Raw genomic sequence first — 12,253 nt, forward strand, 5'->3', positions numbered from 1 at the left:
AAACCATTTTTAGGGAACACCTTGTTCTGGAAAATGGGGGGTGTAGTTGACATCAGCCTTTCCATCGCTCAGTGCTGTTTTTGGACTGTGTTCCTGTCTGCTGCTGTTTGATCCAGGACAACCACATGGAGTCAGAAGTGTTGGCAGGCTGAGACCTAAGGTGATAGTGAAGGCCCAAATCTGAATAACTTAATATTCATACATTCAAACGGACGCAATTTTCTGCAAGCATTTTTAGATTATGGTTATCTCGGCCTACATACCTTTGTCACGGTGGACGCTTGGACTTGTCGTAGCAGGGAAAGCAGAGGTGAAACGCAGTTTCCCAGTAAATCATGCCAGTGATCAGCACACTCACAGTAACAGGACCCTGACACTCGCTCATCTGAATGGAATGTCCTAATTACTGATGTTGTGAGTAACACCTGTGCTTCTCCTGCTGCAACACGCCGAAACGTCTGCTGTGGGAAAAGGCCTGTCGATTTATGTATGTGTTGAATGTAACTGGCCTGAGTTTGAGAAGTCTGTCACTGCGGCTTGGCGTTCTCCGGTTTTGTTGCGAACGTTTACGAGAACAGCGCCTCCTTTAGGACTACTGCAAAAAAACCAGCTAAAACGGTCAAGAATGTCCCAGAGGAGTGCTGTACTGTTATTCCTGCTCAGTGCGCGGCCAAGCAACCATCAGCACTTCATGGTTGTACAGCATATATCCCAGTTTGCCCCTCTCTGCCCAGTTTTCTTTTTTGCGCTCCTGTTCCCTCCTCCCTTTGCCTGTGTGTTTTGTGTGTGTGTTTTCCCAGCCGCCTGTTAACATACTGGATGTGTATTTCTTTAATGTGGGTGATTATAGTGCTGTTCCTCAGAGATGGCTACTCGTGTGTCTTTGAGTGTGTGCACGTTATAGGCTACTACTTCTGTGTGTTCACTGTTCGCATCAGTTGTCAGTGTCTGCTCCCTCCTCTCCTCTGTGACCACCCACCAACCTGTGGGTCCAGCTCAGTCACCAGCTCAGTCTGCACTAATTTTTGCCTCTTGCACTGGGACCAGTAAGAGAAGCCCGCTCCCCTCCCTCCCTCCCAAAATGGACCAACACATGCAAAATCATCGGTTTGTTTGACATGGTAGGCTGTTCTCTTTCAAGCCATAGCCAGCACTGTGGGGTCAGTGTGAGGCTTTTTGGTGCATGTGGTGACGCTCGTTTTGTTCACCCTCCCAACTCTCACCACGCTTTACTCAAAAGGGCTGCCCCCCCCCCCCTTTATTTTTTCTCACCTTTTTCTGCTTATCTGCTGTGGGACTGATGAAGACCTTTTAACCCATATCTCTGACTTTGCTGTCGCTTTCCTCCTCCCTCCTCAGAAAATCATGCCCCCCTGCCCGTTGTCTCAGCTGATTCCTAGATCATGGACGGTCATACAAGCAGGAAAACTCGCTCCAATCACACAACTCAATCAGCACGCCGGCACTTTGTCTTTCCAGCCACGCTCTATCCCCTTCGAGGTTGTTATTTTGGTGGGTCTTTCCCTCTCTGTCTCGTATCCTGCTCGTCCAGCTTTAAGTTTCACCTGCTGCGTGTGTTTAAGGCTCATTGTCTGCAGTAATTTATGTCTGTGTAAAAGTGTTTCTGTATCTGCTCATGAGTAACATAAAGCCAAGACTCTTTGTCCTCTGTGTGTGTGCGTGTGTGTGTGTTGGAAGTGTGTATTGTTTCCTCACAGCTTGGGCCCTCTCCCTGCAGTTACCTGTGCTTTTACATCTGTGTGACTGTTTTTCTTTCTCTTCTTTTTGACCAACAAAGAAAACAGTCACACAAATATTTTTTTTTTCCCTCCGACCTGCCACCAAACCAAACATCTCACTGGGTAACTAACCATGGGAATGAACCAAGAGGACCCCTTTTTTTGCAATCCTCCTGACACACTCACACACACACACACACACACACACTCACACACACTCACACACACACACACACACACACACTTCTCTCTCGCAGAGGAGTGTATCTGTGTGTTTGTGAAGCGTTGCACTTAAACACACCACATACATTCACACACAGTATCGACAAGTCTAAAGGCCTGTCAGTCTGAGGCCTCTTTCCAGATATTGTTGTTTTTAAATGGCTGTTCTTATTATTGCTATTGTTGTTATATTGGTGAGTTGTTGTATTTTTCTTTTTCTCTTCTTTCTTTCTTTCTTTTTTTTTTTTTTTTTTTTTTTTTTTTTTTTTTTTACATAAAAGGGAGTTAAAGTTGTATCATTTTTTTTATTATTAGGATGTTTTTATTTGTATTTTTTCTTCCTTATTTCTCTTATGGGCGTGATTATTATTGGCAGTGTTTTCAATCTTTCTAAAAGTTAGGGTTTTTTTTGTTTGTTTTTCTTGTTTTTTTTTTGTTTGTTTTTTTGTTTTTTTTTTTAATTTCCCCTCCAAGATCTTAGAAGGAATTATTTTAAAAGAAGATATAAGTAGACTGTCAAAGAGATATGAGTTATTGAGGGTTATAGTCTGTATATTCTATGGGTATTATGAATTAAACGATTAATAAAGAAACAGAATTATATACCTATAATTAAATAAAATTTCCTGATACTGTTACAACTGTCTGTGGATGTTTGTTTCTTTTCCTCTTGTAGTATTTAGTTCTTTCTTTTATGGTCCTTTCAGCACTTTTGAACTCACCCGTTCACCTGGACAAAGTTTCTTGACTATCTAAGGTAATAATTTGCTGTGAATTCTGTTAATCTTTATCAACAAAGAAACATGGCTGACCTGACAACAGCATCAAACTGCTTAGCTTAGTTTAGTACGAGAACCCACGGCTCAGAAGAAACAGAAAATGAAGCCACACAACTATAAAGCTTGACAAAATGGCCATGAGATGTAAAACAACCACAAAGAGGTGTGGTGTGTGGTCACTTTGCATCTCTTTCAGTCTGGGTGTCTTGCTCCTATATAGGAGAGGTGGGGGGGTCTTTTCAAGGGCTATAGAGTATTTGGAGTTATAAATAGCAGCTACTTATTGATATTATTTAATATTAGATTATTTAAAGTTGTTTACTTGTCATTCATCTATCCCACTGAATAAATAATGTTAGTATTTATAATGTGAGAACCAAGGCTTTAAATGTGAGTCACTTTTACTCATTTCCCAAATGTGCTTCCCTTCTGTGAATCTGTCCCCACAGCCGGACATTTCCAACAGGCTGCTGTTCTCCTTGATAAATCTCTGATTTCTCATCACTCATCTCGTCATTTTGCGGAACTGTTGGCAGGTGTCATTGGTTGTTACCATGGAAACATGGCTTAGCCTTCAAACAAGTCAGGCCTCATTTTTGTGAAATTGTCGAACTTGCATTGGACTAACACTACGGACCAGTGTGAAGAATCTTTGTGAAACTGGCCTCAGAAGAAATAAAGTTAAAGCCTGAGAGTTCGTGGGAACGCACATATAACTGTGGGGCATCTCAACACAAAACTTAACTTCCTTTTCCTGCTGTGCAGTTTTTCCATCTTTCGACGTTACATGTCTCAGCATGGCTTCTCTCTCCATCCCCGACATTCCCAGAGTCTTTGGTTGTGGCTGGAATGAGCAGCAGCAGAGGTGTCGGATTTTAAGTTTGAAATTTATGTGAAAACAGAAAAATAGACAAACATTGAACTTGATCTGTTTTTCAAAACGACCAGCATATAAACATCCTTTATAAGTCAACAGGACAAACCTGGGAGTGTGAGAACATGCTAGAAAGCCACATTGCACTGCAGTGAATAGATTTCTGCCTTCTGGTGAAAACCAGGTTTGTTGTAACATCTAAGAGCGACCTCAGCCTGTTGCACCATTGTTGTCACATGCCAGCTTTGTTATTGAAGCTAAACAATACAGTACTACACTCTGCTGACTTTGTACTGTAGGTATAGCGAGCACACATGCCTCCAGACATGTAGCTGTTTTCATATTTCTGGCCTTGTGGGTCAGAGTTCAGTTTACATATCTCCACACGCTGCCACATCCTCTTTGTCAAACAGACGCAGGCTAAGAAAACCTGCTGCACTTCCGAGGATGCCTTTCATTTACTTTTCGTCGATGATTTTTTTTCTTCAAGCTTAAATCTGGAAAGAACAATAGATTTTTCCTCATTCTCACCACCTGTGAGATTATTTTGAGGCTAATTACTGTTCGATGTGTTCTGTTTCATTAATGCAATGCCCCCAACAATGACGCAGAATAAAAGAAATCCTAGAAAAATGTTGGTAAACGTGGTGTCCAGGTATGACACACACACACACACACACAAAGCCACTTGTTTCTGCAGAACAAAAGCAGTGTAAACAGGGTGAAATAGTACTGCCACAGGCAAGGGAGAGGCCAGTGAGAGAGAGGGCAGTGAGGTGAACTCTGGGCTGTGAGTCTGTGCTTCATTAACTATTTTTTACAGCTCTGGAGGTTTCAGGTGTCTTTGCAAAGCGTGAGTAAGAGCAAGACTTACCCTTTTCTTGGGTTATGAAACATTCGTGGGATTCATGTCTTCGGTCTTACCAGTCTGTCAAGTTTTTTTCTTAACTTCCAAAGAAGACAGTGAGCAGAAGTTGTCTTCCGTCAAGCTTTTAGACCTGTTCGTCAGTGGAAGACCAAAGAGAGGTGTTGGCTATCACCACTGAGGGCTTGGACACTAGGAGACACTTATCTGCCAGTTTAGATTGATCACAGTTTTTTATATAACATAAAAGTCTATCAGGGGGTCACTGGACGTGTTTGTTGGGAAAGATGAGCAATTTTTTGTATTTCATCCTCCCGGCGTTGGGAGGATACACGCTCACCTCGTTGTACCTGCTGAAGAACCCACACATTCTCCATAGGAGGAAACGCACAGCCTTTTACTGCACACACATCTCGCATAGAGGAGGTAAGGGTGTGGAGGTGGGGGCAGTCTGCCGGGTGGAGGTATCCATAATCAGGTTTTGAATCAGGCTGATTCAAAACCTGATTGTGACTTGTGCAGTGCAACTGTCAGCACAGCTGTGTGTCCATCAATATTCAGGGTGTCATGAAGGATTACTGACTGGCTGGTAAGTAGCCAAGGAGACAGATGCTTCACTATCAAAGGATTTGTGCTTCAACTTTCCACATCTTAAAGGCTCATTCGTTTTCACAGGTTTCACAGTGTTGCTTTGTGGGTTAATGACTCAAGACATCTGATAGTTGCACAAATATTCTTCACTAACTTTTAAGACAATCTCATTTTATTTTGTTTTTTCTGCAATTTTTGTTTTTAACCTGCAGCAAAAAGCTCAAGTCAAGATGTAAAAAGTCAACAAATAATACAAAAGATAATACGAATATCTGATAACCAATGACAACTTAATGTGTTGTAGTGAGGAGTAGCACTGTTTCAGTGGCTCAGTCTTGTTCTGCTTCCATATATCTGGAAGTATATTGAAAATTTTTAATAATATGACAATTTGAAAAAAAATTCTTAAGTTTTTCCAAATGTAGCCAAGTGTGCATGTTTTCTGTATTTCTGGGGTCCCTCTGCTGCCATCATCAACCCTGACTCTGTTTGTTTTCAGGATGTGGGGAGAGGATAGAAAGCACCATGGAGGCATTCACACAGTGAGTACCGAACTCAAGAGGTGAGCTGCAGAGGCAGAACAGCTGTGAAAGGCGACTGTGCTCAATTGTTAGAGGAAGACAGACTTTCCCCTGTAACTCAGTCAAGTTTCCCCTGATTTTATCTTTTCTTTCTGATGAGCTTAACATCAAGTAGATTATCCAGCCTGGTAAATTGTCTTATATGTGATAAGAAATTTCCTGTGTTTATGCATTCATCATCTCTCCACTTGCACACCCTTGGGTGCTGTCTAATTGACTGTATGAGAGGTTTTCGGCCTCTTCTAGAAATCAGAACTATGTCGCCTTGTCACCTGTGTCATGAGACAAGTTAAAACTGCCAAAATAAAAATCCTAGTATTAAAGATATCAGTGTCGCTGGGTGTCAGGGCTGAAAATCATTTAATGACGCACTGTACAAAATACATTTGTGCTTCATGAAGGAATCGTAACAACACTGTGTGCTGTCCTTTGTTGTTTGTGGTACCGCATTTGAAGAGATTGTTTTCTCATGTAAGAGTGGCGTGCTGCAGACGCTCTCTCAGTTTGCAGGTAACAAATGTGTATATTCTCATTTCTTATGGTTTCTCCATCTGTGCGTCTGTCTGCAGTGCTGTGCAGCACGGCACACAGATGCTGGAGCTGGACTGTCGCTTGACACATGACGGACATGTGGTGGTGTCACATGATGAGAATCTGCTGAGGCAGACCGGACACGACGTCACCATCTCCTCGCTCGATCTACAGGTGGGAGGACAGACCTCACAGGACTGTGGGTTAGGTCAAAGGTCACGCTGAGACAGCAGCTCCGGCTTCCGCGGGCCAAACAGTGTTTTCTGGGTTACTTTTTTTAGCCCATGACACTGGCACGGAAGAGGCTTGTCACACAAAACAGGATGAGTTTCTCATCATGTGCTCACACACAGCAGTTACATTTACATGTTACATATTCAGCTACATTTCAGGTGGAACATGTGATTCAGTATAATTGCAACATTTGAAACAGCTGTGTGCAAACCCAAGTATTCACTTTAAACTTACCTGAGACGCCATGGAGCCACATATCACGCAGCAGGATTTTTAAGGTTTCCTTTTAACTGGAACTGTGATTTACATCAGTGTGTGCTAAGATACGTTTAAATATTTTTTTATATTCACTGAATTTTTCCTCAGATATATTGCTGTTTTCTAAGTGAGTATTTACTTAAGAATTGTATTACCTTCAAATAAATACTTGAGTTTGCATCTAGCTATTTTGCATGCAGCAATGCAGCTGCAGCAGACGATCATAACAAGATATATATTTCATGGTCATCATAATCAACACCACAATAATCTAGTTTTTCAGGTCTGTTTTTCCACTCTTTCAGGATTTGCCTTTGTATAAGGAGAGACTGGAGGTGACATTTTATGCAGGTGAGTTTTTCCTCTTATTCTTTAACAAAAAGCTGCTGATTGAAGAACTAGGTCAAACGGTGTGTGTGTGTGTGTCTGTGTTTGTGGTGCAACCTTCCTTTTCACCCCTCCCATCCTCCAGGTCACTATAGCAGCGGTGCAGACAGGAAGCTTGCTCTGCTGGAGGACGTGTTCAGGAAGTTCCCTGAGATCCCAGTCAGCCTCGAGATCAAGGAGTACAACCACAAGCTGATAGAAAAGGTACAGAACACCTAAAAATAGATAAATAAATAAATAGAATAACCACAGCGCAGTCTCTTCCCCAAAGGATATGAAAAAAAACTCTGCCCTTCCTCACTCCTGGATCACGCTGCAGAAACCTCCACTTTCATTTCAACTGTGATGCAATATATGATTTTAAAGTGCATTTTGTAAAGTAAGAAAATCACCCATGTAATAGATAAACACTTGGTGAGCAATATACTCATAACAATAGCAACATGGTTTAGGGAGTGTTAGGCAACTAATCAGACCATATCAGTTTCAAGGCTTTAGGTTTTGTGCAGGTTTTACAAATGAGGGATGGATATGAGCCGCCTGTAAATGTCAGTCAGGCCCCATGGACAATTCAAGCTTTGCAAGGCTGAAGATGTGTTATATTCATTTAAAGTGTGTCACCAAGGTTTGTGGTTCGGAGTTTTGTGGTGCTTCGCACCGATCTGGTGAAATGTCAGGATTATCCCAGATTATGAGCTTTAAATTGCAGCCACCATTTGTCCGTTCTCTTCCTGTTTGAAGCCCTTTTGGACGTCATGTTGCTTTTAGACTTCCACAATTAAAGGTGATAATTGACTGCCCTTGATTTCCCCCCCTTATCTGTCTGTAGGTGTCTGACCTGGTGAGATGCTACAACAGGGAGGAGATCACCGTCTGGGCCTCTGTGAACTCCAGGATCATGAAGGAATGCCACAGAATGGTACATAACCCACTTGGGGGAGACAAAGTTACTTGTACAGTGTTATGCTACCATTTCACACCTAATGTAAAAATGTGATGGCGTTACAAGCTTCTCTTAGTGCACCATCAGCTGTCTTTACTATTTTCCAACACTGTTTCAGCAACGCTCCTCACGTTCATAAAAGCTGTCTCTGTGTCAGTGTTGGCACCCACCCACCCCCCCACCCACCTCTCTCTCTGTGTCTCTGCTTCTTCGTAGAACGGCTCCATGCCGTACAGTTTCAGTGTGAACCGAGGTGTCCTGCTTCTGCTTCTCTTCTACAGCGGCCTGCTGCCCTTTGTGCCGCTGGGAGAGAGTTTACTGCAGTTCTACTTTCCACGCATCATCAACAGGTGTGGCGGCACGCTGCATCGTTGCACGTTGAGTCAATGCATGTGGTCATGGACGTGTGTCATTACGCAATGAGGTCCTTGTTGAAATTTGCAAATCTGTTCATAAAGAGGAGGGAAACGGTTGACCTTCATGATTGGACTAAACCACAGTTGTCTATGTTTTATAGCAGCATCCCACATCTTAATCTGAGTTTTAACATATCACACTATGATATTTTAGTTACTGTGGCTGTTTTGCCATTCTGTACATTCATCTGGTTTAATCCACTCAGATTTTTCCTCTCTAACCTTTGGTATCAACGTTTATTGTTTCTCTCTCTGTCTGTGTGCTGATGAAGGACGTTCATTCCTGAGAAGCGCATCCTGAGGAACAAGCTCCTCGTCTGTTTGTTAGAAAAGTGAGTGAAGCTATGGTTATAGTTAGAGTGGCTTTTGAAAGTTAAAGTGATAATGAGAGAGACATTAACGAACATTTCCATAAAAAAGTATGGCTGACTGACTTTGTATGCAGAATTATAACATGTTATGGGTAAAATCAAGCAGTTTATATAACTGGAAGATCAAACTCTGAATTATGTTTTACTGCAGTTTGTGTATAGACTGAATTTTCATAGATTTTTATATGCTGTCATTCCAGAGTAACTATGAGGAAGAGTCTTTTTAAACACCTTGCAGCCCGTGGAATTCAGGTATGAAACCACCAGCATCTATATCTATCTATCTATCTATCTATCTATCTATCTATCTATCTATCTATCTATCTATCTATCATAATGTATCTAGAAAAGAACATATTTTGGCCCCAACATCTCAAATGATTCTTTTTCCCAGGATACACGAACAAGACTTTAAAACCAAAATATCTGCATGTTTAACTGTAGAACTTCATTTAACCAAAGAACATAGTGTTTTAATGCAGAAAACACCTCATTATTTCAGCTAAGATTAACAGTTCAGCTCACACAGCCGCTGTGAGTGTCTCCGATGCATCACCTCTGTCCTGATGTGAGTAATCTCCACTGGGATGAGATCACCCCCATCGTCAGGCCACGAGTGGTCACTGAATAGTTTGAGCATGAAAACAACAAGTCATATGCTGTAGCTCTGTCAGCTGCTGAGGGCCTCGCCGCACTTGTGAGGAATTCTGAAGCAGGGAAGAAAAGCTCTTCGCACCATCATCCATATAACAACAGAGGGATGATTTTTTTTCCCACCACACACCAGGAGAAAGTAGTGAAGTGTCAGTTGTAGAAGTGGGAGAAACAAATAAAAAAAGGGGGCTACTGTTTCCCATGACTAGCAGTATGTGATATATTGCAAGAACATCATCTGTAATACATCATGACATCTGTGTAACCAATGACGGAAACATTAGCCTGACAAAGTCCACTGTACATGTTAGTATGAGTTCAGTGTACTGTATATTTCAATAATGTACAATAACACTGAGGAGTATCTCAATGCTGCTGCCATGGGACTGATAACATATTATTACATATCAATATCATGACATTGTGCTCTATCAATTATTTTACTACAGTGTAGCTGAACAACTGCTCCTTGATGCCCCAGTGTCTTACTTTAAGTTGATGTCTGCTCTGTTACATCTGAGACAACTGCTCCTCTCCCACTTTAGTTTTCAGTACCATTAAGCTGTAGCTGTAGCTCAGAATTGCAGCAAGGGTGACAGGGAAAAAGGACACTATGTGATTTTACTGTTAATGTTCAAACATAATCCTTGGGGTTTTTTTGTGGTCAGCTTTATTTCCTTGTTATTTGCAGTCCCACAGACCAAAGTAATCATAATAAAATCAGTCATTTTTCCCCCTGTCTCTTTCCGTCTGACCTCATTCAAACCCAATATGTAGAAAAGTACCGTAGGCTCACATATCTGATGAAACCTCTGGTGACAAAATACAGAAATGAAAAAGATATAAATTTCATGTGTTATGTAGTTAGACCTTTTATGAACAAACTGTTACTCCAATGACAGACATCCACATAGATTTATTCAGGATTTGGGAGGGGTAGTGATGCATAAAAAGTACAGTCAACACCAATCATAGATGCAATTGCATTTAACCATGTTTTACAGCTGGGGTCTGAAACATGTCATCAGTTCAGAATCACGTGTATAAGGAAAAGGTATCAAGGTGATGAAACAACAGCTAAGTATGTTATTGAGTTGTTAAAGAGGGCCTGTGCTCTCCAGGATCCCAAACCGATCACTAGGGTTGATTGATATATCTGTAATTTCAGGTGCATTTGTTTGTATGCAATGAAGATGACGACATAAAGGCTGCATTTGAAGTAGGAGCCACAGGGGTGATGAGTGACTATCCAACTGTTCTATCAAGCTACCTCAGCAGAAACAGAAGTCAGGAGTGACCTCGAAATACATCCAGTCATGAGAACTCAGACATGGCAGTTTTCTCATGAATGAGGATTGTGTAAAACAAACAGAAAAGAAAAAAAAGAAAAGACCAGGCTATAAAAGAGAAGTAGTACAAGTGTGAGACTCATTTCCACACCCATGACAAGATTAGTCAGAGAGCTGTCAGTCTACCAGGAAATGTTAAACACTATCCAACAGGAACAGAACTATCATTCAACTCTTTAATCTCAAACCTAAAAGCACTGTTGATGGAATTACTTGTTTGGGGAGTGATCTGCAATCAGTTCATATCTATGGCCTCCACCCAGAAGAAACAGCCATTGATTTTCTTTGCGGCAAATCTACCAGTGCTAGAGTGAATATTTAACCAGCTGGACCATGTCACCTGACATCACATTTCTCATGATAAGAGAGCAACATGACTTTGTTTTGACTGTGTCTCGTGTTATTTCTTGACATTATTTGTCTGGTTTGAGTAAGTGCTAGACTTAAATAAATGATCTGGGACAATTCACTTGTATTAAGCTGTTATATTCTCTTTTTTGTGCTATTAAGTTGAAAGGAACACAAACATGGGGTCAGAAACTAAAGTAAAGAAAAATTACAATTATTGGTGCTACAAATATATTTATGAAGGTGAGTACAGTGTTGTTGAGGTTGTGTTGTGCATCTGTGTTTAAAACAGTCTCACAACTACTATATATACACATAAACTGAGGGTTTACATGTGCAGCAGACCACACCTGTGTCCTTGTTTTCCCAGGCCGTGCACGGTCAAAGTCCGTTTATAATCAACCAGTCTATTAGTGAAACAAAGGCTGTATTTTCCTGACCCTATTTAGCTGTGCCTTGCAGTGTGACGATAGAGTTAATAGAATATAAGTGGATCAGTGCCAATGAGGTCTTTACAATAAATGCAAAGAGAAAAGGTGTGATTAAGTCACCAAGCAGAGAAATAAGGCTCTTGTGACCATACAACCACTGAGGACACAGGGGCCCTGTTGTCAGTGATATTTCTAGGAATCAAGGCGGTTTATCGACATTGAGGCCAGTTTAGATTCACATACTGTATATGTTGTGGGACTAAATACCTTAAAGACTAAAGTATCATCCACCAAACTACAGTTTCTACCTAGAAGGAAGGTTTTTCAATAGAGTGAATCAATTACAGAAAATTCATCTGAAATCATTTTTATAATTCAATAATTATTTTAGTAATTTCTTAAGCAAAAATGCCAAAACTTGTTGGTTTAAGACTCTGAAATGTAAATATTTGCTGTTTGTCTTAATTTTCTGTGTGTGTGTGTGTTTGTGTATCTTTTGGGTTTTGGACAAAACAAATGCGTATTATTGTGAAACGTCAATTTGGGCTTATTTTGTCCATGCAATAGCCAACACCTGATAAACCTGTCTTGAAAATTATCCAAAAAGCGCAGTTAATTTTCTTGATGCTTTATTGATGCTTGTCAATACTGCTGAGTAGGATAGGACAATAGGTTAAAAT

The 12,253-nt window shown here is 41.0% G+C and overlaps 1 protein-coding gene across 2 annotated transcripts; it reads left to right on the top strand.

The window, feature by feature from the left end:
• Positions 1 to 4,483: 4,483 nt before the first annotated feature.
• Positions 4,484 to 11,227, top strand: LOC111230268 (glycerophosphodiester phosphodiesterase domain-containing protein 3-like). 2 transcript variants are annotated; one of them, XM_022756939.1, is made up of 10 exons: positions 4,484 to 4,905; positions 5,570 to 5,612; positions 6,221 to 6,356; positions 6,980 to 7,025; positions 7,147 to 7,265; positions 7,891 to 7,980; positions 8,221 to 8,354; positions 8,693 to 8,752; positions 8,992 to 9,043; positions 10,614 to 11,227. In XM_022756939.1, exons 1-10 carry the CDS (start codon positions 4,767 to 4,769, stop codon positions 10,740 to 10,742), a joined length of 948 nt encoding a protein of 315 aa, XP_022612660.1. In that variant the 5' UTR covers positions 4,484 to 4,766; the 3' UTR covers positions 10,743 to 11,227. The 2 variants fall into 2 exon arrangements, with proteins under 2 accessions (XP_022612660.1, XP_022612661.1); XM_022756940.1 differs by lacking the exon at positions 10,614 to 11,227 and adding an exon at positions 9,294 to 9,364.
• The last annotated feature ends 1,026 nt before the right edge of the window (positions 11,228 to 12,253 follow it).

The sequence above is a fragment of the Seriola dumerili genome, unplaced genomic scaffold, assembly GCF_002260705.1.
Source record: "Seriola dumerili isolate Sdu_G_001 unplaced genomic scaffold, Sdu_1.0 BDQW01000260.1, whole genome shotgun sequence".
Lineage (NCBI taxonomy): Eukaryota > Metazoa > Chordata > Actinopteri > Carangiformes > Carangidae > Seriola > Seriola dumerili.